The 26,893-nt window shown below is 36.8% G+C and overlaps 1 protein-coding gene across 14 annotated transcripts in view; it reads right to left on the reverse strand.

Moving 5' to 3' along the window:
* Nucleotides 1-2,911: 2,911 nt before the first annotated feature.
* Nucleotides 2,912-26,893, reverse strand: part of PRKAA1 (protein kinase AMP-activated catalytic subunit alpha 1) — a 28,595-nt gene continuing 4,613 nt past the window's right edge. For 4 of the 14 annotated variants that reach the window (XM_086361541.1, XM_086361546.1, XM_086361545.1 and 1 more), the window contains 9 exons: nt 20,618-20,759; nt 18,853-18,946; nt 18,221-18,265; nt 14,684-14,828; nt 12,428-12,515; nt 10,066-10,290; nt 7,637-8,123; nt 7,400-7,526; nt 2,912-5,879 (listed from right to left, as the gene is read on the reverse strand). In XM_086361541.1, coding sequence (XP_086217667.1) covers nt 5,635-5,879; nt 7,400-7,526; nt 7,637-8,123; nt 10,066-10,290; nt 12,428-12,515; nt 14,684-14,828; nt 18,221-18,265; nt 18,853-18,946; nt 20,618-20,759 — 1,598 coding nt within the window. In that variant the 3' untranslated portion in view covers nt 2,912-5,634. Of the gene's footprint in view, nt 5,880-7,399; nt 7,527-7,636; nt 8,124-10,065; nt 10,291-12,427; nt 12,516-14,683; nt 14,829-18,220; nt 18,266-18,852; nt 18,947-19,868; nt 19,977-20,617; nt 20,760-26,893 lie in introns of those variants that run through there. The other 10 variants (XM_086361542.1, XM_086361549.1, XM_086361548.1 and 7 more) reach the window with 4 other exon arrangements.

Genomic DNA, 26,893 nt, shown 5'->3' on the forward strand with positions numbered 1-26,893 from the left:
TAGTGGTCATTCTCTCCTCAGTACACATTCATTGTAAGAAAAAGAAGATTCAGTCACTGAGTGTCCTTGAAGAAGCAGTAAAAATCAATTTATTAACCCTGAGTATACACATTTCTTTTTAATATTCTGTGTGACAAAAATGGGAGGTACAAAGTACTTTTACTCCATTGAAGTATGATGTCTCAAGATAAAAGCTCTTGTGAGATTACATTATAAAAACACTTGTGAGGTTACATTATAAACAAACTTTTTTGTGGAATACAGCTTTTACTTAGAAGAACTGACACACCTGCTGATTATCCAGGCTTGGGTCTGACAGACAGTTTGAAAATGAAGGAAAGGCACCTGCTACATCAAGGAAAACAATTGACAGTGTTGCCAAAAATAAAATTCAAGAATTTAAACAAGAGATAGCTGGAGTAACAGCCAAGTTTGACCTTGGAGTACAAAATGAAGCAGGGCAAAGGCTAACCGTTTTTTCAAGAGAGCACACTGGTCATAGCACACACCCTTTTGCACAAGAGATGACTCTATGTGTGGACAACACCAAATGGTCAATACCGAAATCAGATTGATTGTATTCTTTGCAGTGGACAATGGAGAAGCTCTATACAGTTGGCAAAAAGAAAACCTGGAGTGGACTATGGCTCAGACCATGAGCTCGTTATTGCAAAATTTTATATCCATGGAGTCACAGAGTCCAGACACAACTTAGTGACTAAACAACAACCATTTTGGAATACTTGTATTTGCCATAATTATCTTGCCAGCTTCCTGGTGCTTCCAGATTTTTTTTTTTTTTGGCCACACTGCAGGGCATGTGGGATCTTAGTTTCCTTGCAGTGGAAGCACAGTCTTTTCCTCTAGACTGTCAGGCAAGTCCCCAGACTTTTCTGATGAGACCAGTGGTGGTATCAAATGTGGTTTTCTTTTTTATTGTTGGATTAGATGTTTCCAAGATTTATAAGAACTGCAGAAGTGAACCAGTTTTTTCAAAATAATCAGTACACAATCGTGGTAGCCAGCCTCCAAGATAGCCACCTACGAGCCCTACCCCTTGCACTCACACTCTTGTGTAGTTACTTCCCACATCATACCAGGATTGTTCTCTGTTGCCTCAAGGATATAGTAGAAGTGATAGTATATCACTTATTATATCACTTCTGGTATTAATAAAAAGATACTACTATAGTGGTGGCAATGTCACCCCACTCCAGTACTCTTGCCTGGAAAATCCCATGGATGGAGGAGCATGGTGGGCTGCAGTCCATGGGGTCGCTAAGAGTCGGACACGACTGAGCCACTTCCCTTTCACTTTTCACTTTCATGCATTGGAGAAGGAAATGGCAACCCACTCCAGTGTTCTTGCTTGGAGAATCCCAGGGACAGGGGAGCCTGGTGGGCTGCCGTCTATGGGGTCGCACAGAGTCGGACATGACTGAAGCGACTTAGCATAGCATAGCATAGCATAGTGGTGGCAGTGTTTCTTCATCTGGGTAGAGGTTTACATGGCCATGTTCATTGCAAACCTAAAACACTGAAAATTCATCAAGGGAAATACTTGATTTGAGCACTTTCCTGCATATGTTAGACCTCTATAAATATCTTTAAAATGTATGTATCTAGGGACTCAGAGCAGGATTTATGCCTTATGGTTACATTCATAGTGCTTGGTTCATAGTAGAAGATGTACAAGAAGATATAGTTTGCAGAGTGAATAAGTCAATGGTTCTTGAAGCTGTACACCTTTCTAGGAGTCTATATCAAACCTCTCAAAACCCCCACCACCTCCCTACTTACTTTGCTCTGTGATAATGCACCTATTGATATATTTAATAATTTCCCATGCTGCCTATGTAGACAACATGATCATCTTCCAAGTTGTTGGAAATTCTCTAAATTTGTCATAGTTAACATTTATTGTCATTCACAATAAATAGAACAATCTTTTTACAATAGAACAGTTCAATAAATATTGATTTTTCAGGCAAGAGAATTTCTCATACAATTTTGTTCAGTCAGGGTAAACATCTAGAGTAATTTATAAGTTCCCTAAAAGAACAACCCATGCATTGTTCATAACACTCTTTAGGACTGTTTTCTGTTGTTCAATTATCAGGTTATTTTAAAGATTCAGAATGTCAACAATCTAACACAAGCCAACAATGCCATATGGGATATAAGATTTTTTACTGATTGAATTCTAACAGTAGTGGGATTCTAACCAAATCCAGTGTTAGCAGCCAAACGTAACTGCTCTTCCATTATATAACTTAATATTTTGTTCAGGTGTTTAATTTTTAGATGAAACAAAAATCATAACATTCAAGTGCCAAAATCTGCTCAAGCACTATACTTTATATTTAGGCACACTGTTTAAAAGGTACACAGATGGTTGGCCATAACAAGTAACTTTTTTTTTCCACATAGTTTTCTCAGAAGTTCACCACATTGTAAACCAATGAAAAATCGTATTTTTTATTATCCATTTTCTAAGTCAAAGTATTTGAAATTGTATCCTTAAGTATACCCTGGTCAAGATAAACGTGAACAAGCCTCAAAAATCTTGTACCACAAAGATTAATTTCTACCGTACTACCAATTTATAGTTATGTTGTATGTAGGCTTTGATTCATCTAGTGAAGAAAACTCACAGTGAAAATAGGATTTCTGTTATGGATGGGGGGACTCGGAAGGAGTTAAGGGGAAAAGATGTAAAGCACATTCCAAAGGTGCATGGAGTTCTCCATCCACCCATAGTCCACCAATCATTCAGTGTGAATGGTATCACTGAAAGGCCAAAAGGGGAGGTGGGGGTAGGTGGCCGGGTGAGAGGTCAGGATTTTCTGTATAAAATGATTTAAAACTCTGAAAAACTACAAAGCCATCCAAAGAAAAAATATAATCGAAGTAAAAGCAATGGAGTTTATTTCAGTGAAATTACCTTAAATTAGATATATTAAGCTCCCCAGTCCCCCAACCTGGTAGAAAAGTTCCTCTCAGTGAGAAATCATTTATTTTAATGGCAAAAATTTTACATATCAGTAAAATCTGTTATTTAAAACTGTGTACAGTACATTTCTGGCAAATGCCTTATACATCTTTCAGCTGTCAAGACAAAGTAAAAATGTGGTTGCATAAAATCACAAAAAATATAAATTGCTGAAAAGATAATAAAAAAAGATTAAAAATCATTTGCATTGACTCCCTTACATCTTCAATTAGTAAGAATTTGCAAACAACAGTAAATTTGTGGAAACTGTGATGAAACCTTGACATTCTCAACTAAAAGTTGTCATTTCAAATATCCCAGCTTAAAAAGAACCTACTTCCAATAGTCTGTGTATTTATCATATTATTTGAACAAGTGCAATATTTAAGTATCCAAAATAAAACTCAGTAACTTAAAGGAATCACAATAACTTAAAAAGAAGCCGTTTACAAAATTAACAATTTTTAGAAGGTCCTATTTAATTGGTTCCTCTTTTTGTTCCCCACTCCCCACAACAGGTCAGAGACATTACGTCTTAGCTCTATATACAAATCTGTAGCTTTAAAAATACAGTCTTCTGTTCTTAACATTAGGAACATAATGCTGCACTTAAGAGAGCCTACATGAAGACAGTATCTCCAAAACAGAGGGCCACATACAAGTTATAAATACAGTTTGAACTTATATTTAAATGGAACTCCTATCATTTTATACAGCTTTCTGATTCTAAGTTGAATAGAATAAGCCCTGGACAGAAGGAAGCAAGGTTTTCTCCTGAATTCAGTGCATGTTTCTAGGGATGCTGGAGCTACATCTACAACTATACAAGCGATCATGACATTTGAGAGCATTATTATCAAGTTACATCGGTGCCAAAAACAACACTACAATACCAAGAGTCTTAAAAAGGGGGTGGGGATGGGGGAAGAGTTCTGTTGCAATGGAGAGAGAATACCAAAAAACTTTCAAGTTAAAATATAAGGCAATTATGAACGACAGTATTTTTTTATTAGCATACACATGACACAAATTTTATCTGAGGTGGCTAAATTTTTTCTTACACCTAGTATGTAATGCATTACACTAAGAGCAAGAAAAAGAAATTATAAATCTGAGGATTAAGCAACTTTGGGAAGTTCCCATAATGCTACTTTAAGTAATGAAAATCCAAAGCAAATGTGACTAGTTAGAACTGATTTGTTCCATATTTTATCAAAATAATAAGGTAATAGCTAAGAGACAACCAAATGCAATGTGTAAACTTTAGTTGGAGCCTGGTTTGAAATAAATTTGTATGACAATGAGGGAAATCTAAATATGCATGATTAGATGGTATTAGAGAATAGTATTATGGTTTTTTAGGAGAATGTCATTATTTTTTAGGAGATGCTTTAAGTTTTGAGGAGTGATGAGTCTATCTGCAATGTCAAAATTGTTCAGGGGAAAAAAGCATATATACACACATACATATACACATATATATATAACTGTATCTACATACAGATATATAGATAAATATGGCAAAATGTTAACAAGTATTGAATCTAAGTGGTAGATAACACATGTGATCATCTTACAGCCTTTCAATTTTTCTTCTAAAAAATGGCCATAATGAAATTTAGGAGAAAAAATCCTGTTTAAGCAGTTAACAGTTTGTAAGACATGTCCTATGCACTGAATCAATTTAAAAGGTACATGATTGAATGACCAGACATTCCTGCATACATTTAATACTGACTGACATGATTAGGAGAGAGGACTCTGTCAAATGTCAAACTAACCAATGATTTATTTACAGTATATGCAATGCAGCTCTTGTGACAAAAAGAGCAATTTATATACAGAATATAGTGGGGCAAATTGTAGAATTAAAATTAATGCCTGGAGTGTCTGAATATATAAGTTCTGTATGTTTTTGCACTTACCAAACTAAAAGAAAAAAATTTAACTGTGTCAGGTATCTTTAATGTGACTTACCATATACTATAGAATATTAAGGAGAGGATATGGAAGAATCATCCAGGCTGTCCCTAATGTTGAAAATACTTGCTAAATTACGGAGCCCAGAAAACAAAATCACCTCTAAAAGTCTCTGGGGATTCTAGTCAAATATTTATTTCTTTATTCCCTTTTTGGCCGCACCACGCGGCATGAGGGATCTGAGTTCCCCCACCAGGGATCGAACCTGCACCTCCCTACGTTGGAAGCACAGAGTCTTAACCACTGGACTGCCAGGGAAGTCTCTAGGCAAATATTTATTGAATAAATCTTTGAAGCAAATATATAACACATCAACATGTAATTAACATATGAAGGCCTTTATGGTAAATTAATATTCTACAAAGCCCTGTATACACTAAATATAAAATAGCCAAAAAATCAAGTGAGCCTGAGAGACCTATAATTCATTGCGCATAGTATATTATTCTATATGCCTACTGAACAATGAACAAAATTGTCTTAATTCATTTTTGCACATTATGCTTTTAACTATTAATCATGTTTCAACCTCTGTGCAAACTGCATTCCAAAAGGCCAACCCTCAGTTATAATTACGTATAACTTGATTATACATGGAAGCATTTGGCTATGATTTATTATGCATGCTTATTGCTATCAAAGAAATAAGCAAAGTTTTAGGTTTACTGTGCAAGAATTTTAATTAGATTCGCGCACATCTCAAAAAATTCTATTGTGTGACTTCCAGGTCTTGGAGTTAATTCAACAGGAGAAGAGTCAAGTGAGGTTACAGATGAGGTAAGAGAAGCTTCTGAGGATTTTCCTTGAGCCTCAGCATCTGAATCATTCCTTTGGCAAGCTCGATAGTTGCTAACTGAGCCCGATCTCTGTGGCGTAGCAGTCCCTGATTTGGCTTCAGTAATTTCATCTGGGTAAAAAAAAAAAAATTCAATTTATTCTAATCCATGACACCCTTCCCAAAATTTTAACAGTATTTAATTTGCTTCTTTAAGTGAGACCAGCTATCAAGAGCATGTTTGTTTTGAATACTCCCTATAACAGAGGCAATGAATCTGTGTCATGCCACTTGCCTCTTTTACACACAGTAATGTAGTCCCCTGATGACTTATTAAGATTGCGTACATATTTGGCTACTCATCAGTCTTGCAATCCAGGATTAAGAGGTCAATGACATAATAATGAGGCTTAATAAACATCATTCACTAGCAACAAAAGTCAACCTTTCTATATTACAATAATAAAATAAATGCACTTAAAATTTGAATCTTGGAAATCATCTCACCTAACTCATTGCTTTATTGATAAGAAAGCATAAACCCCTAACAGTTAAGTGACTTGCTTAACAAGTGACTTAAGGTAACAAGTGAACAGAGAGGTAAATCTTGAAATTAAGTCTACTAACGCTCATCTCAGTGCTCTTACTTTGTCTTCATATTTAAGATCTTATAAAAGAGCAACAATTCCAATGAAAAAAATAAAGGAAAAACTAAAATTAGGAACACAACAGTAAGTGGTCATTCAGTTGGTAAACCCTGGTACTAAAAAACCTAAAGTGACAAATTTAATCCAAATACAATAGAAAAAAAGTTAAACCCATTCTGTATCTCAAACTGTGTTGTTACTACCATCTGGACATAAACAGACACACAGGTTTGGCCAACATATCATAGCTTAAAGCTGTGTCTTTCTGATACTATAGGCACTATCTTTGAGTTTATAAAGAAGACAAAGCCATGGGTAAATCTCGTAAGTGAACAAAAGTGGCAACATATCTTAATTGACTTGGTCAATGAAGAATAGCCATAAACACGTCTACTTAGTTAAAGATTCTGTTTGTGAGAGAACATTTATATATACACAGCTGTGTGCATGCATGCTTAGTCACATCCAACTCTTTGTGACCCCATGGACTGTAGCCCTGCAGGCTTCTCTGTCCATGGGATTTCCCAGGCAAGAATGCTGGAATGGGTTGCCATTTCCTTCTCCAGGGGATCTTCCTGACCCAGGGAAATAACCCTGCATTGACAGGTGGATTCTTTACCTCTGAGCCACCAGGGAAGCACTATGCTGTACTTAATTTTATTTTTTAAGTTTAATGCTATTGACTTTAACAGCAAAGTCAACATTTATCCTAAATAAAGCATTTCATCTTACCAAAATGAACTACAAGAAACAAAAATGTAACAAACTATCACTTTAGGATAAAGCTATATAAGGCTTTAAGGATTTTAGAAGATAGTCTTAAAAGGACAATAAACTATTTCCTAGATTCTCAAATATTCAAATCTAAAAGGTGCTTTTATGTTCTTTTGCTACTGAATTACGAAGTACAATTCAAGAAGCTTCAAAAGACTCAGAGATTTACTAAAATGCCAAATTAAGTAACAAGGTCTAATATGTTGTCTACGTTGTTCTGTGTGTACATACCATCAATACTTCGGAAATCCAATAAATACGTTCTACTATCCACTTGGTATAACTGCAGACTCATTTTGGAGTATGTACTTGTCACAGGATTCTTCCTCCGAACACGCAAATAATACGGGTTTACAACCTAGCGCATGGTATGGACAAAAACAAAGTGAAAAGGAATTCTTCTATAAAACATGGTAGACTACAGGTTTGTCAAATGTGTTAATATTCAGAATGCTCTTTCTTTCTTACCTTCCATTCATAATCCAGCTGTTTAATTGCTCTACAAACTTCTGCCATGATATCATTTGGCCGACTTTGACTTCTAATTCCCAAATGCCATTTTGCTTTCCTTACACCTTGGTGTTTGGATTTCTGTGGATTTAATTCATCGAGGGTATGGCGCGCCCTGGGAGTTTCAGCAACCAAGAATGGTACTCTTTCAGGATGGGGCCGAGTCAAGTGGTGATCGTCGAGAAACGAATCTGGTGGGCTCGTTGCCAAGTAAAAATCTTTGGCCTCGTTCATTATCCTCCTGTTATCTATTATGAGGTGGTAGGCAACTGCCAAAGGGTCCTGGTGATTTCTGTTATAAAGGCAGCTGAGAACCTCCTCCTCTGAGCATTCAAATTTTTCACATACTTCTTTTAAGGCTTCATCATCAATCATGGTTGAGCTATATGATGGATCCTCAGGAAAGAGATATTTTGGAAGGTCCTGTTTAAACCATTCATGTTCCCTGAGAGAAAATGGTAGCTGTCAGAAGGGTTTGGAGGAGAGATGAGACTGAAAGTAACTGTTTGGGGGAATTTATGCTCATACAGTATTATCATTTATATTTATATTCATACTGTGTCATCGTTTTTTTTAAACAGATTTTTCTCTTTTGGCTCATGTTTCACTGTATAACAGAAATGCTCCAGCCTTACTTTGATAGTAAGAGGGAGACAACACTGCTGGTGCAACCAGGAAGAAGTGTCTAAACTTTAAATTTTTGGAACAAATGGCAATGACATGCTAGTGGTAAAGACCATCTTATTTCCAGCTCAGAAAAGAACAAAATTAGTCTGTGGCTTCCTCTTGGGATATAATGTTAAGTGAAAAAAATATATAACAAAAATAGACAGCTTTAACTCATTGAATGCTTACTATGTGGTAGATTTTAGGCTGAACGCTTCATATCTGTTATCTCACCTCATTTTCAAACAACTCCAATAAGATAATAATAATATCCCCTTATATTAACGAAGGAACTAAGGATTTCCTAATTTTATATATAAAGGGATTTTTTTGACTTGAATTATATAAAAATATGCTAAAACTAAAAATATTGAGAGGAAACACCCCAAAGAACAAAGATTATCTTCTGGGTATTGGAATTAAAGATCATTTAAATTCTCTAATGTTTTTGGTGTTTTCTAAGTCTTTTCCAATTCTCACATATTTCATTTAAATTGGAAAAAAATATGTAAAACACAAGAAAAACCACCTCTAACTAAGACATTCTGAAATATAAATTTTAGAGATGGATCAGTCCTTTCCCTCTAGTAGTAAAGTCATGACCTGCCATTCGTTCTCTTTTTCAGTCTGCAGAATATGGACTAAATGGGAAGGAATTAAGCTTTTTTTTTTACTGGAGTATAGTTGGTTTACAATGTTGTGTTACTTTCTGCTGTACAGCACAGTGAATCAGTTATACATATATCCACTCTTTCCTAGACTCTTTCCCCAGATAGGTCATTACACAGTATTGAATAGGGTCCCCTGTGCTTATAACGTAGGTCCTTACTGTATATATATTTTAGCAATCAAACTTTAAGTTCTACATATGCACTTTCTTCTTCATTGCCCTAATATTTTTTTCTTTACTAGTCCCAGATACACATCTGATTTCTTTCATCCTTCTTCCATCTCAGAGAAATGTTCTATATAGCCATTAGAAGACCAAAAGAGAAATTACCATTAACGAAAAAAGGAAAGAAAATCAATGGTAGAAGAAACAAAGTTTGCAGTATTATCTTCATCAGAAATGACCTGCTCAAATTTGAGATTTGTCATCATCACTTTTGCCTTATTTAAACTATTAGGTTGAACCACATGAAACTGGCAATAATGGTAGACTTTTCTACTTATAAAACAGTAATTTCATATGTAATTCAATGTATACTACTACAAAAACAAACATGTCATTGACTGAATTAAAATGTTCTCATTCCTTGAGATGTACAAAAGGAAAAAATACAGTAACTTGTAAGATGAGAACTCAAACAGCAACATCCAAATTTACTATGAAAAAGTATGAGAATGTGTAATAGTCAAACATGAAGCATATTACAGAAAATCTTAAAGAATCACTACTAAATCTAATACCCAACTAGGGTCCTTTTTATTTTTCATTACATCTTTTTTTTTTTTAATTTAAAAAGTAATATAATGTTCACAGTTACAATTTCAAAACAAATAAAGAAGCATAAGCAAAAAGTGAAAGCCTTTCCTCCTCCTAATCTTACTTCCAATGGTAGCCAGTTTAGTATTTTTAAATATCAAGATAAAATAAGTTTGAGTCTATACACTATTTTTAATATAAAAACGGGATTGCATTGTACAAACTGTTCTGCAAATTTCTCTTTCACTTGACTTATATCACTGATACTGTTAGATCTGACAGATTGCTTTATCACCTGATATCTTTGATTGTGGCTCTCTTCATGGGATCCACCTGCAGCATATGTTTCAAAAGGCTAATCACAGAAGGATTTAAATATTGAGGGGTATAAAAGATCCCATCACATATCTTCTTAAAAAGAGTTGGCACGTGATCATCATCAAACGGAAGGGTTCCACATAATAAAGCATACAGAATAACCCCACTGCTCCATATATCTACCTCTGGACCAGCATACAATCTGCAACAGGAAATACCAACTGGGTTAAACAATCATTAGTAACTTAAGAGTCAATTAATTAATAATACATTTTAAATACAGATATTGTATAAAGAATTATTAGTCAGAATATGGTTTCTATAAGTCACTGCTATATACTACACATAGAGATTCATTTAATTTTTTTTCTCTTTTTTTTTATTTTATTTTTTAAAAATTTTATTTCTTTGTTCTAATTTTTTTTTTACTTTTTTTTTTTTCTCTACACATAGAGATTCTACACTAATTCTATCAGTAGTATCTTGGGAAACAAAAATTAAGAGTTTTTTTAAAGTTACAGACTATAGCTAAAATTCTCTCCTTACTACCTTACAATTATCCTTTGTAATTAAATTATACTATTAAATTAAATTATACTACCTTACAAAATATCCAACTAATAGGGCCAAACTTTGAACAAACATATCATTACTGAATTTAAAACCACTGTTTTTTGGTTACAGATTAAGTGATCTTTCCTCAACTGGGAATGTTCTATAGTGATAGACTATAAACCCACTCTCCCCAATTACCCAAGACCTTATACCAAGGTAAAAGGGGCCTGAAGCTGTGGAATGAAGCCCAGCTAACTGATTTGCAGAGGACTTTAAACTCTTATTTGCATTGTACTATAGCCTGCTGACTTAACTGTTGTTGTTATTTAGTCGCTAAGTCGTGTCCAACTCTTCTGCGACCCAATGGACCGTAGCCCGTCAGGCTCCTCTGTCCATGGAATTCCCCAGGCAAGAATACTGGACTGGGTTACCATTTCCTACGCCAAGGGATCTTCCTGACCCAAAGATCGAACTCAGGTCTCCTGCATAGCAGGTGGATTCTTTACCGCTGAGCCAGTAGAGAAACCCTACTGACATAACTAGCTGCAGACTAATTAGGTAACCCATTCAAAGTCTGGCTTCAGGGAAAGGGTTTCTTTAAATTGGTCAAATAAATTATTGAACTGACTAATAAATACTGTTTTGCAAGTAAAGGTTTCCATACATCTAGACCACACAGAAAGACCTTATCCAAACTGGGAAAACAGACTTCAGTAACGGCCCAATATATATATGCACAATTACATATCTTTTTGTTTAGTTAATTAACAACGCCCCCAGTATCCAGGTCCTGACTTGTCTTCTTCCCCAAATAATTTACACAGCCCACGTGAAATAATATTAACATTTCCCTGCTAATATAAAAAGATAATGATGAACCTTGATAAATCTAAAATTAGGTATTTTTGCCTTACTCATATCCATGCCTTAACACAAACATAATTTCTCTGAGTAGGCTAGGCTAGCTGGCTTATGAAAATAGAAAGAAAATACTATAACATTTCTGCATTCTAAATCAGGATGTAAGACATTCAAACAAAGAAATAAGGTTTGAATGAAAAGTTATTAAAAGTTAATTATAAAAACTAGTAAACAAACTTTAGCTTCTCTGTTTTCTATTTCAGTAGTATAATGAACAATTCCTCTTCAAAAAAGTAAATTTTACTGTCATCTAAACTATTCAAAAAGCTGCCTTATACTAAGATCTTCATGTTCTCAATGCTGGTAGTTAGTATAAATAAACTGAGAGACTAGAATTCTTATTTCAGTCTCTAGAAGATTTAAAGAATGAAAATTAAAAATAAATGAAATCTGAAGATTTTATCAATATTTCAGTCCAATTCCCCAAAGTACCTTATCATAAAAGCTAAAGCTAATTTGAAAAATTAAAGCTACACATTACACTTTTAATTCCTCATCTAAGAAAATAGTAAACCATTTCTTACTACTAGATATTTCTGCATTAGTCAAGTTTTTAATGTCTCACTTTTAAACTTGCTAGTTTTTAAGCCTTCAATGTCTTCCACCAGGGGAAAAAATGAGAGTACTCTCATTTAACTAATATTATATTAACTTGCAAACCAATATCCCCCTTTATAAATGGAGTTCTTAATCCTTATTCACTTATAATGTTTTATTCTTATAATAGAACACTTTTTGGATGAGAAAAGAATAAGCTTTAAATTTCTTTCACTAGAATTGAGTATTATACTATAGACTAACGAAGTCTAGGAGAAAAATATGATTACAAATATACTGGGCAGGGAGGAGGTGTCAAACACTACCTTCCTGAAATTACTTCTGGTGCAGCATAGTTGGGTGAGCCACAACTTGTTCTTAAAAATTCACCATCTGACATCATGTTTGAAAGACCTGAAAATGCACAAAATTCACCGCTCAAGATTTCCCAAGGACAAAAATAAAAACAAAATTCCATTAAACAATAAAACTGAGTTTGCATTAAAGTGATAAATCATCGTTTTGTTCTTTTTTTCAACAGAATCCTACATCCTTTATTGTTCCCAAATATTTTGCCTTTATGCCATAAAACTTGTAACCTGTTTCAGCAGTTAAGTTAGTGCAAGGTCAGGAGTTCAGTGAATACATATTAAGCTATTAGTGATTTTGCTTATTAGAATAAACTGGGCAAGTTTAAGATTCACAGACTTAGACAACAAACTTATGGTTGCCAGGTGGGGTAGAACAGCGGGTAGAGATAGGGAGTTTGAGAGCGACATGTATGCTCTTGCTATATTTATAATGGATAACCAACAGATCCTACTGCAGCACAGGGAAGTAGCTGGATGAGAAGGGAGTTTGGGGTAGAATGGATACATGTATATGTGTGGCTGAGTCCCTTTGCTGTCCACTTGAAACTATCACAATATTGTCAATTAGATATACTCTAATATAAAATAAAAAACGTTTTTAAAAAATGACATGTTTTATTAATAAAGAAATTACTAGGAAAAAATGTAGACTGGAATTAAAATTCAAAGTTTCTATTAACCCCTGATCTGATTCTTAAAAAAAAAAAAAAAAGTAATTTTTAATATCCAAGTTCCTTCATAGTTCTACTACAAAAATAAAAAACTCAGGAATTCCCTGGCAGTCCAGTAGTTAAGACTCAGTGCTTTCACTGCTATGGCTCAGGTTCAATTCCTGGTCAGGAAACTAAGATCCCACAAATCACAGTTCAGTTCAGCTCAGTTCAGTCGCTCAGCCGTGTCCGACTCTTTGCGACCCCATGAACCACAGCACACCAGGCCTCTCTCCATCACCAACTCCCGGAGTTTACTCAAACTCATGTCCATTGAGTCGGTGATGCCATCTAACCATCTCATCCTCTATCATCCCCTTCTCCTCCTGCCTTCAATCTTTCCCAACATCAGGGTCTTTTCAAATGAGTCAGCTCTTCACATTAGGTGGCCAAAATATTGGAGTTTCAGCTTCAACATCAGTCCTTCCAATGAATACCCAGGACTTATTTCCTTTAGGATGGACTGGTTGGATCTCCTTGCAGTCCAAGGGACTCTCAAGAGTGTTCTCCAACACCACAGTTCAAAAGCATCAATTCTTCGGCGCTCAGCTTTCTTTATAGTCCAACTTTCACATCCATACATGACCACTGGAAAAACCATAGCCTTGACTAGATGGACCTTTGCTGGCAAAGTAATGTCTCTGCTTTTTAATATGCTGTCTAGGTTGGTCATAACTTTCCTTCCAAGGAGTAAGCGTCTTTTAATTTCATGGCTGCAATCACCATCTGCAGTGATTTTGGAAATCACAGGTGCAGCCAAAAAAAGAAAACTCTGCTTCCTCAAAAATACAATGAATAAAAATAATGACAACTAAAGAATAAGGAAGTCAAATAATTTAGTCAGTTATTTAAAAAAATCTCAGTAGCTCAGAGCTGTTGGGAACTATTTAGTGAATCTCTAAAATAGATCATATATACAAAACTGAAGAAAATAAAATTTATAAGCATCTCCTCTGATCTGAACTGAAACTAAGCAAGAGAGAGTTGCAGAGATTTCATTTTTATCTTAGGTTTAATGTCAATGGCAATTTATATAGGAAAACAAATTTATTACATTTTCCTCAAGCTGAAATTATGCTTTTCTATTATTTAAATACTTTACTTTCATTTTTTAAAAATAATTTTGTTCACATAGTTTGCCTTCTGGCTTTCAAAGTCCGAGTAACTTCATCCCAGTCTCTTTCCTCTTGCTCCATAGTTGATCAAAAGAACACATGGAAATAGGTTGCTAACTTCTCCTTCACAAATAATGGTCTTTTTTCAGATGATGTCGCTAATGCTGCGAATTTAAATTGTTTGTCTGCCTAATGTAATAAAAGTCAGTTTTAAAGACATAAAGCTATGAAAAGAGAATTCCTTATTTTTACTCCTTTTCGTATGCTCCTAGACTAATAGTGAGGATATACTACTTTGGGATATTCAGTTGATTATATGCAAGTTACCTGAAGAAACCTACTGATGTTTGTTAAATGAATATATGAAACTATAAAAATCTCCTTACCAAAATCAGCTATCTTTGCATTCATGTGTGCATCAAGCAGGACGTTTTCAGGTTTCAAATCTCTGTGGACCACCATATGCCTGTGACAGTAATCCACACCAGAAAGGATTTGTTGGAACAGTCGTCGACTTTCTTTTTCATCCAACTAAGAAAAAGCAGAGAGGCAACTTAAAGGTGTATCTTTCAAAAGAAAGTAGTCTATCTATAATTCTCTAGCCTATAAAACTGTGAAAATGCAAGAGCCTTCCAAATGAACCTCACTCATGAGATGCTTTTCAAATGGGGAGGTGGTACAGACCGCACAAAACAGAAATGCTAGGAGGATCTTAGAACTCAAATCGGTAACTCAATTTTCTCATATTATCACTCTCATGACTATACTCTAATAGCTTGTTCTCATCTAAATATCATGTGCTACTTCGAATAATTTCAATTTTTACTTGAAACTAGGCATGTTTTCTCCTATAAATTACAAATACTTACTCTTTGATTCTTTTAACAAATATTTATTGAATACCTTCAATGTGCCATGCACTGTTTTAGACACTCGTGATATAGCAATGATAAAAAGAGGCCCTAATCTAGTTAAAGACAATAGACACATAAATAAAAAGAATAAGAGTGTTCTGGAGAAAAACAAAGCAGGACAAAGGCACAGAGAATTATGTTGGGGTGGGGAATACTGGTTTGAACCATATGAGAAAGCAACATTTAAGCATCGTTGATGAATTAGCAAGCAACCATGTTATCCTAGCTTCTGAAATAAAAGGTGTTTTAATTAAAAAAAAAAAAGAAAAACCCTAATTCGTTTGTTTTATAAAATAGAGTGAAAGTGAAGGTTGCTCAGTGTCTGACTCTTTGCGACCCCATGGACTATATACAGTCCCTGGAATTCTCCAGGCCAGAATAGTGGAGCGGGTAGCTGTTCCCTCTCTAGGACATCCTCCCAACCCAGGGATCAAACCCAGGTCTCCTGCATCGTAGGCAGATTCCCAGCAGGGAAGCCTTTATAAAATATAATAGCATTTATCTTTACTCTGCTTACTGAAAAAATTATATCTTATGCTGTACTACATTTTTAAAAATATTTTTTAAAAACATTTTTTAAAAACTTCTCTTTCCATTTATCCACATTTTCTTATTTTATGATTTTTTTCCATAAGTGAAAACCATTACTTGGATATGCCTGCTCCCAAGAAGTCATATTTAATAAATAAGCTATTAATCCTCTAGATAAAGGACGCTAACATGCAGTTCTTTAACACAGGTCACAAATTAGCATTCTAAAACCAGGTTCCTATACCTTAAATGGTAATAGATAATCTGGAAGATGAACCAGTAAATTCTTTTGAAAACAAAACCAAAACTATCAAAGAGATAAGAGATACCCTTCCTCAAGAGCAGGTAATAATGATTAGCAATCTAATTTACTTCTAGAAGAAATATAAGTTCATTTTCTAATACAACTCCATATATAAATATACTAAATGAAAAGAACAATGTGTTCTGAATGTGAAAGAGAAGAAAATTAACTGAGTGAACAAAATACAAGCAGTAAAATAACTAGTTAGGCTACAAAAATGAAAATTATATTTGATACTATATTAATACAGTACAAAGGATCAAGGAGGGGAAGTCTATAAAGAAAGACTAGAAAAGTGAAAGCATATTTAAACATGGAAGATGGAACATCACTAAGATGACAGCATATAAAGACAAAAGAGCAAGAGAAGAGATGGCAGTAATTGAGGGGAGTCACTAAGCAAAAGGGTAGGTGAACAGTGATAAAGACTTGGCTAACCACAGAAAGCTGGAACCCAAGCCTCTAGAGGTGGAACTCAATGATAAACTCATCTGCACACAGACTTCTTGAAGGGCTTAGATATTGGAAGTGTTGGGAATTTCTGATGGTAGAAGTGAGAAATGGACTGGAAACAGGACAGCTGATTGAAGAAACAAGTTTTAAGCTCACCACCCTTACTGGGGAATAAGAGCCATGATTTACTCTTTAGTAAGGAAAGCTGAGTGCCGAAGAATGGATGCTTTTGAACTGTGGTGTTGGAGAAGACTCTTGAGAGTCCCTTGGACTGCAAGGAGATCCAACCAGTCCATTCTAAAGGAGATCAATCCTGGGTATTCTTTGGAAGGACTGATGCTAAAGCTGAAACTCCAATACTTTGGCCACCTCATGTGAAGAGTTGACTCATTGGAAAAGACTCTGATGCTCAGAGGGATTGGGCACAGGAGAAGGGGACGACAGAGGATGAGATGACTGGATGGCATCATCGCCTCAATGGACATGAGTTTGAGTGAACTCCGGGAGTTGGTGATGGACAGGGAGGCCTGGCATGCTGCGATTCATGGGGTCGCAGAGTCGGACACGACTGAGCGAGTGAACTGAACTCAACTGAACTGAAGGCTAAACCAGCCCTGTTCCTCAAGGACACTAGAGCAGGAATGAGGCACCACATGGAGAACATAGGGCTTAAATGAAAGTCAGCATAGGAATCAGTGAGCCTTCTGGACCTTTCTCCATTTAGCTCACAAAGCACTGGCAGCTAAGCTCACACCCTCAAGGAAACTGGAAGGTTTCTTCTGGAGCAACTATCTCAGCAAGGAAAAAATATTGTTTATTATTGACATTTGGTGTTCCCTAGTAAACAGACAGGTCCCTACCCATTCAACCAATGGGAAGGTCCATCAATTAATAAATTCCACCCTCCTGACCTTGGCATTTAGAATTTCACTCTCAAATATGAGTGGACAACCCACAATCACCAGATATCTAAGCAAGGGTCATGCACAAAAGACAAACACCAATAAAATGAACAGAAAAAAGCAGGGAACACAGAAGGTACAGAAGCAATGAAGGAAAGAAAAGAAAAAAATTTTTAAAGAAATTGGCATCCTCAAACAGATGTTTATTATCTTTGTGGAACAAAAAAATAGGCTATTTAAAGAAAGATGACTTCAGAAAACAAGAAAGAAATAAAAAATGACAGCTGGAATTTTAATATGCAATGGGTAAAATTGAGCACAATTTCCATAATGTAAAACAAAATGATCAGGACATGAGAAATGGAAAAGATAAGAAGGCAAGACACCAATTCAACTTGTGTCTTTTCCCATTTTTTAGGCAGAACATTGGTGCCAGGGATGGGGGCAGGGGGTTGGTAGAGGAAGCAGGGGGTGAAAAAGACAAGTGAAAGAGCTGAAATTGAAATGAATCATGTCAAGAAATGGTAAAATCAAAATTAACTTTGTTAATGATTTTGATTTTGATGAAAGTGAACAGATATACTATGCAGAACAAATGAATGAATGATATAAAGAACTTTAGATTGGGAGGGAAAACAATTGGCTTCTTAGTGCTTGATGAGGCTCCTCCAAAAGAGGTTTTTGCATACCACATACTCTGGGTATGAGAAAAAGTACAGTAGGGGTAATGTTCTGTTTTTGTATCTGTAACTTAAGATACTGTTCAAAATGTCTTCTAAAATTCCTTCCAACTCTAAATTCTTTAAGTCTAATTCCTACCTCCTTCATGGAGCCTGTTCTTTCTACTCCAGGTACATCAGATTTCTGAAACCAAAAATGAATGCAATTTAAATGTGGCTAGGGGTTGACTGTTGGAGAAGGAAATGGCAACCCACTCCAGTGTTCTTGCCTGGAGAATCCCAGGGACAGAGGAGCCTGGTGGGCTGCCATCTCTGGGGTCGCACAGAGTTGGACACGACTGAAGCGACTTAGCAGCAGCAGCAGGGGTTGACTAGCAAGGCCCAGATTTCTAAGTATTAAATAATATGTTTTTTAAGGATTAAATACATACTTTAAGATATATATTACAAGTATTCATATGCCCCAGAAGCTAAGTCTGAAGATCCTGAGTTCTAGGGTCTCAATCTAATCCTATCACTGATAAATCAAGTGACCTTGAGCAAAAAAAAAAAAAAATCCGTTGAGTCTCAGTTTCCATATCTGTGTAAGTAGGCTAAGGATATAATCTTTAAGATCTAGCTCTAACAAGTCTATGATTCTAAGCAAATATGTGACTAAGGGGACTGGTTATTAAATAGAACTCTTAACAGAATTGCTTTCTAATATTCTGATGCTCATAAAGGATAAGGGGAGTTACAAAATATATACAGGATTAAATCAGAACTGCTTACCCTTCCATTTTTACAGATATAATCAAATAGCTCTCCTCCTGAGACATATTCCATCACCATGAAAATATCAGATGGTGTACTGATGACCTGGTACCTGGTGAGAGAAAACATTATCTACCAGTATTAAAACATGTATATTCATTCACTCAATAAATATCTACTAAGTGCCTATAATACACCAGGCACTGTGCTAGAGGCTGGGAAAACTGCAGTGAACAAAACAGATTCTCTGCACTCACGGAGTTTATTTTCCAGGAGCCAGGAAACAGACACTAAATAAAAAAGCAATATCTCAGGTGGTGGAACATGCTATGAAGAGAAATAAAGCAAACTAAGGGAAGGAAATCTTTCATACAGGGTGTTCAAGGAAGGCCTCTCTGATAAAGTAACATGTAACAGAGCCTAATGCAAATCAGGGAACAAACCATGCCATTACCAAGAAGGTGAACCAGGCAGAGGGAAGAGCAAGTGCAAAGGCCCGCAGGGGGAAGCCTGCCTGGCATGTCTGAGCAATAGTAGGAAGGCTAGAGCTGAGTAAGCTGGGAGAGAGAAAACAGGATGTGGGGTCAAAGAGGCAACTGGTACCAGAGGACACAGAACCTTACAAAGCCATGATGAGGCTGTGGCTTTTATTCTCTGGCAGAGAGACAGCTAATGAAGGTTTTAAGCAAAGCAGTCATGTGGCCTGGCCGATTAAAAGGGTAATAACTTTGACTGATGGTGGCAATGTGAAGAACTGACTGGGCAGTAGGGTAGAAGCAGGTGGCTATTGCAGTAGTCCATGAGAGAAATGAAGGGGGCCCACACCGGGTTGATGACAATGAAGGAACTGGAATCAGATCCTAGATATACTTTTGCAGGAAGAGATGGAATGGAGGTTGGGAAGTGAGAGAAATAGTAAAGTTAAGGATAGTTCCTAAGTTTCTGCCCTCAGGAACCAGATTATCACCTGAGATGGTAAAAACTGTGGAAGACCAAGTGTGAGAGGGTAATAAAGAGTTCAGGTTTACCCATACCGAGTTTCACGTGCCTCGTGGGCACCCAAATGGAGATGTAAAATATAGCAGGAATAGGAGTCTGCCATCCAGGAATGGGTTTCAAAGCAGGACACGTATACTTAAGGGCTGTCGGCACAAAAATGGTATTTAAAACCATGGCACTTCAACAGATTAGAAGAGGTGAGAGTGAAACAAATTTTGAGTCAGCCAGTTCAATACAAAAACCTAAACGGTTTTAATTTACAGTCTGCATAATAAAGCCAAGCAGTAAATAAGTTATCTGTAGACCCTACAACTGGCAACTGTAAAACAACAGAAATACTACTGCCTTTTGAAATCTGGATTTCTAAAGTTCTATTTATTATTTGTTTTATCAGATAGAACCAGTGTAGGGGAGTGAGGGACAATTTCTACTGTGTTGTCTCGATGAGGCTAACTGATACCACGTGGAAATTTGGAGGTCAGGAGTTTTTGTTTTGTGAATCATTGTTGGTTCTATAGCAGTAGGGGGGCACTGAAAGTCATCTATCAAAAGGGCATCAGCTCAGAAAATAAGAAATATAGCAGCTGATAAACACAAGGGCTAAATGTGGACTCAGGCTTAAGTGACCATGAATGGGGTTAGATAAATACATGAATAGGAAGAACTTCTAAAACTCTCAGGAATAAAATGAAATGTCACTCAGCTTTCTCACTTGTCAGATTAAGTAGGTTAACAAAAATGATGAAAACATGATATGACTATATTTAATATAATCAGATCTTACAGTTTAATTATATGAGGATGCCTGAAAAGCTTGAGGTTCTGAATTTCTCTGCGGATTTTTCCTACTACATCAAGGCTTCGAATCTTCTGCCGATTCAGTATCTTCACAGCAACTTTATGCCCAGTCAATTCATGTTTGCCAACTGTAGGAGAAATAATTTTAATAAATTAGTGCCAGGTTTGGTTAATAACATATTTAGAACTATTCTAAGAGTAGAAATCTTAGCATTCTCCAAAAATACTTAATCAAGTCCAAGTTCCTTCCAGTTCTGCCTGATTTACCCCTGAGTGTTTAAGAGTGATTAAGTATGGGCTTCCCTTGTGGCTCAGATAGTAAAGAATCTGCCCACAGTATAGGAGACTCAGGCTCAATCCCTGGGTTGGGAAGATCCCCTGGAGAAGGCAATGGCTACCCACTCCAGAATTCTTGCCTGGAGAAGTCCATAGTCAGAGGAGTTTGGCAGGTTAGAGTCCATGGGGTTGCAAAGAGTCAGACATGACTGAATAACTAATACTTTCACTTTCAAGTGGGAAGACACATAAGAAACTACTGTGGTTTTTTCCAGAAAAGAAAGTTGGAGGGCTAAGGCAGAGAGAAAGAAAGCAACTTCTTTATTGTTCTCTACCTTTTTATACTTTTAAATTCTCTTAATTTACTTTTTAGTTTTTAATCTGTCATACATACAAATTGAGCTTTTCTCTCTTGGTGTGCAGTTCTATGGATTTTAACACGTGGAAATTGGTGTCATCACTGTTATAATCAGATACAGAACAGTTTCCTCATTCCAAAAACCTCCCTCATGTTAAAGACACACTTTCTCTATAAGCCCTTGAACCTTTTAAATTTTGGTTCATGAGCATGTAGTTTCTATTTTTTTAAATAAGAAAAAAATTTAAGTGATTACCTTTCCATTTTGAATGTTATACCCAGATAATCAATGGTTATAACAGAATTTAGACATTTTTTAATAGTGGCAAAGTCTTTTCTAAGGGTCTAGTGGAGAATTTATATTCCAACAAAATCAAGAAGTAAGCCAAGATGGTATTCAGTAAAGAAGGGGTCCAAAATAGGAGAAAAAGAAAATGACTCCCAGTAAGTTAATGAAGCAAAGTCTGAAGCAACAGCTATGTGGAAAGCTCTCTAGTTACTAAACTTTGACTTGAACAAGTTAAATTATTTCAACTTTGTAGTCAAAATAACAATACTACATACCCCATAGGGTGACATGAAGTAGGGCTTGTAAAACACTTTCCATCATGCCCAGCACAGTAATTTCTTCATGAAAAAACGATGACTATTACTATTTAAGGTTATTTATTTTCCATTGCTCCCAAATGTCTCCCCTGTTCCTAGCTAATCAGTCCTAAAATTTCTGATTAATCCTGTATAGCCAATTTTATCTCAGCTTTTTGATTTGTCCTTTTTATAGTTAGATTCAGTGCCATGCCTTTTTCCAGGTCCACAATAAGTACTAAACAATAGCTTCCCTGCTGGCTCAGACATCTGCCTGCAATGCAGGAGACTGGGGTTCGATCCCTGGGTGGGATCAGGAAGATCCCCTGGAGAAGGGAATTGCTCCCCACTCTAGTATTCTTGCCTGGAGAATTCCATGGACAGAGGAGCCTGGCAGGCTACAGTCCACAGGGTCACAGAGTCGGACACAATTGAGCAACTAACACTTTCATTTTTTTTTCCAAATAGCTGTAATTTCTATGCACCTGGCTTCTATCCCCATAAGCTTCAATCTTACTAACCTGCTCCATCCCCCGCTCCCGCCAACACCAGAGATTCCTAGCTTCCAAAGTTCAACCCAATTCCTGACTTTGGTTAATTTTCAACATGATATTGCTAGATGTATATACACAAAGTAAGATTTCACTTACTACCCAAAAACTATAGAAACATTTATTCAGTCACAGAAGAGCACAGAGGTAAAAATAGGTTTATCTGACTTAATTTGAAATCAGATTTTTAAAATGATTACTATTTTTTTTAAACATATAAATCTAATTGGTTTATAATACATAACATAATTAAGGTATACAACTCAGTAGTTAATATTCATGACATACCCACTTTATAGCCAAACATACTGCCTCTAACTCTCCCAAGCCTGGAAGACTAGCAATATTAGCAACACTTTACAAGTAACTGAAGTACAGGAAGATGAAATAACCAAGATGAAATAACTTGCCCAAAGTTACATAGCTAGTGACTGACAAAACAAAAATGTCTGTCTCAAAAACTTGTCCTTTTTCCAAAAATGGTATGTGAAATGTGATTATTTTTTAAAAGATGATCTTCAAAAGAATATTACATATATAATAATACTAAATAAATATCCTTTTAATAAAAGATATAGAAGTTGAACATGTAAGAGGAACCCTTGATTCACAGTCTTATAATTTTGAAAAGAATAACAGATTGAATTCTCCAAACTAATAAGACTTACTCTAAAACTTCATTCATTTATTTAAGAAATAGTTATTGAGTACCTGCACCCACTATGTGCCAGGCACTTGCTACTATGACCTTTCTCCTGTATGAGAAAATAAATCCACTCTAATAGACTTCCCAGGTGGCTCAGACGTAAAAAAAAAAAAAAGAAAATCTGTCTGTTAATGCAGGAGACCCAAGTTCAATCCCTGGGTTGGGAAGATCCCCTCAAGTAGAAAACTGGCAATCCACTCCAGTATTCTTGCCTGGAAAATTCCTTGGACAGAGGAGCCTGACAGGATACAGTCCATGGGGTCACAAAGAATTGGACACCACTGAGGAAAATCCCATGGACGGAGGACCTGGTGGGCTGCAGTCCATGGGGTCACTAAGAGTCGGACAAGACTGAGTGACTTCACTTTCACTTTTCACTTTCATGCACTGGAGAAGGAAATGGCAACCCACTCCAGTGTTCTTGCCTAGAGAATCCCAGGGATGGGGGAGCCTGGTGGGCTGCTGTCTCTGGGGTCGCACAGGGTTCAGGTCGGACACAACTGAAGCGACTTAGCAGCAGCAGCAGAGCAACTAAGAATACATGCACATGCAGTAAAAACCTGCTTCTTATCAATTTTAATGTTTTATAACAAGAGACCAAAAAAGACATTTTATTCATTCTATTAAATCTGTTTAAAAGTTACTCAAAAATCTACAACTGATCCTTGAACAACTCGGGTTTGAACTGCAAGAGTCCACTAATACTATAATTTTTTTCAGCAGATAAACATTTAGCCCTCTTATCCCTAGATGTAGAACCCAAGGGTATAGAGGGCCCACTATACTATGTCACTTAATAAAAAGGACTTGAACATCTGGGGCTTTTGGTATCCTTGGGGGCTCCTAGAAACAACCCCTCCAGTATTCTGAGGGGTGACTGCATCATAAGACAAAAATGAAGAGCATAAAACTAAGCACATAGGGAATTCCCTGGCGATCCAATTGTTAGGACTCAGGGCTTTCACTGCTGGGCCTGGGTTTTATCCCTGGTCAGGGAATTAAGATCCTGAGAGCAATGCACTGCAGCCAAATAAATAAATAAAAGCACATAAAATATAATGCAAGTGTACTGAGTTGAAGAGTGTCCCCTCTTCCCCACAAATTCACATCTACCATCACCACAGAATGGGATCTTATTTGAAACCAGGGTTTTGGGGGGCATAGTTAGTTAAGGATCTCAGGATAAAATCATCCTAGATTTAGGGTGGGCTCTATATCTAATAACTGGTGTCCTTATAAGAAAAGGAGAGAACACAGGCACGCACACACAGAGGTGACCACGTGAAGACAGGCAGAGACTGGAGTTTTGCTTCTACATGCCAAGGAACACCAGGAGTCACCAGAGGCTGGAAGAGGAAGAAAGATTCTCCCCTAAAGCGTTCAGAGGGAGTGCAACTCTACTAAACCCTTGCTTTCGGGACTTCTGGTCTCCAGAACTCCAAAATAACTTGTTTTAAGTCACCCAGCTTTGTGGTACTGTTACCACAGCCCTAAGAAACTGACAGGCTTAGGACGTGTGCTCTGTTGTGTTTAGTCGCTCAGTCGTGCCCAACTCTTTGCAACCCCACGGACTGTAGCCCACCAGACGCCTCTGTCCATGGGGATTCTCTAGGCAAGAAATGGAGTGGGTTGCCATTTCCTCCTCTAAGGGATCTTCTCAACCCAGGGATCAAACCCGCATTCCCTGAGTCTCCTGCATTTCAGGCAGATTCTCTACCACAAGCCACGTGGGAATCCCTAGGTTTATGATAGTCACATCGAAATCAACAAGTTAACAAAAGTAATCTTTTTTGAAAACAGATTTTTCTGAACTGTACTACATGTGTCCACGCATTCTTAAATGGAACACATGATGACAGGGACCACAGGGACATCATGGGAGTTACTTCTCTAGATAGCACTTCTTGCTCCCAGGCTATTATGGGCCAGATCCTAGGGTTTTCTACTTTTTGAAGTTGTGTTTCATCCTTCACGGTCTATCAGGAGTCAATTCACAGCCTCTTCTCCAATGTTCTAATTTCAAGAATTCTAATTTTCAATGGGCTAGAAGAATCATAAAACTAAAATTATTAGAATAAATTTTCTAAAGTATGCTTTACAAAACACTAGGACTGGAGACTCTTCATGGGAAAAGATTTCAAAATCAAGTGGTCTCGGAAAGGGTGTCTCCTCTCCTTTTTAGAAACTTATTATGCATATTAACACAGTAACACCGATAGAGCCCTACTGGAAAGAAACCCATCAAGTGTTTAATCTGGTATTTCCCAGTCTTAACTGGATACAGGTTTTTCCTCCAAGGTTTGAAAACAATGTCCCAACACTGAGAAAGAGAAGAGTGAAAAAGCTGGCTTAAAGTTCAACATTCAGAAAACTAAGATCATGGCATCTGGTCCCATCACTACATGGCAAATAAATGGGGAAATAGTGGGAACGGCAGCTGCAAAATCACTGCAGATGGTGACTGCAGCCATGAAATAAAAAGGCACTTAATCCTTAGAAGGAAAGTTATGACCAACCTAGACAGCATAAAAAAAGCAGACATTACTTTGTCAACAAAGGTCCATCTAGTCAAGGCTATGGTTTTTCCAGTAGTCATGTATGGATGTGAGAGTTGGACTGTAAAGAAAGCTGAGTGCCAAAGAACTGATGCTTTTGAACTGTGGTATTGGAGAGGACTCTTGAGAGTCCCTTGGACTGCAAGGAGATCCAACCAGTCCATCTTAAAGGAGATCAGTCCTGGGTGTTCATTGGAAGGACAGATGCTGAAGCTGAAACTCCAATACTTTGGCCATCTGATGCGAAGAGCTCACACATTGGAAAAGACCCTGATGCTGGGAAAGACTGAGGGCAGGAGGAGAAGGGGACAACAGAGGATAAGATGGTTGGATGGCATCACTGACTCATGGACTTGAGTTTGGGTGAACTCTGGGAGTTGGTGATGGACAGGGAGGCCTGGCATGCTGCAGTCCATGAGGTCACAAATAGTCGGACACGACTAAGCGACTGAACTGAACTGAACACTGAGGACTCCAAATGTTTTCTTTTTAAGAGAAGGCAGTATCTCCTATTATTTTTTTCCCTTTTTCTTCCCAGCAAAATCTCGGTAATTTTCCAGCCATCATATGATTAATATGTTATGTTTTCCTTACTTATAGGAACAACGATATTTGCCTTGAACCCACTGCCAACATAGTTCAGTATTAGAATTTTAGTAGCATAATAGTTTTGAAAGTATAGTTATTTTATTATAGCTTAGGAAACACAAGATCACATTTGAGCCTCACAATAAACCTATGATGCAGGTAATATGAGGCGCTGAGAGATTAACTCATTGAAGTAAAGTTATTAAGTGATCAAGGCAGAACAGGTCTTCTAGTTGGAAGAATTCCAAGTCTGGGACCTATCCACTGTACAGCACCATCAGTGTGCACTGTGAAGGGAAAGAAGCCTTGACAACAATATCAAAATCTGAACTGTTTCCTCAAAACTAAGCTAAAGATTCTCCAGTGACTAAACTCAGTTGCAGCCAAATTAACTGCTGCTCCATAAGTCAATCAGTGCAGTACATGGACTTTGTCAAGGATATGCACTTCTGAAATATTTCTCCCTTGGTCCAAAGCTCAAAACTTTACTCTTCAGATTATCACTGTTTTACAGTAATAGCAAGATGTGGCTTTTGGGTGAAATGGAAGACAGGTATTTCTGCCATGGAAGACCTGAGTCACTCACAGCAAAGGTTACCACAATTCACAATATCTCCCTCACAACAACAGCAACAGATGAGTC

The sequence above is a fragment of the Bos grunniens genome, chromosome 20 (assembly GCF_055505025.1).
Source record: "Bos grunniens cultivar Pamir isolate PY7600 chromosome 20, Bosgru_T2T1.0, whole genome shotgun sequence".
Classification (NCBI taxonomy): domain Eukaryota; kingdom Metazoa; phylum Chordata; class Mammalia; order Artiodactyla; family Bovidae; genus Bos; species Bos grunniens.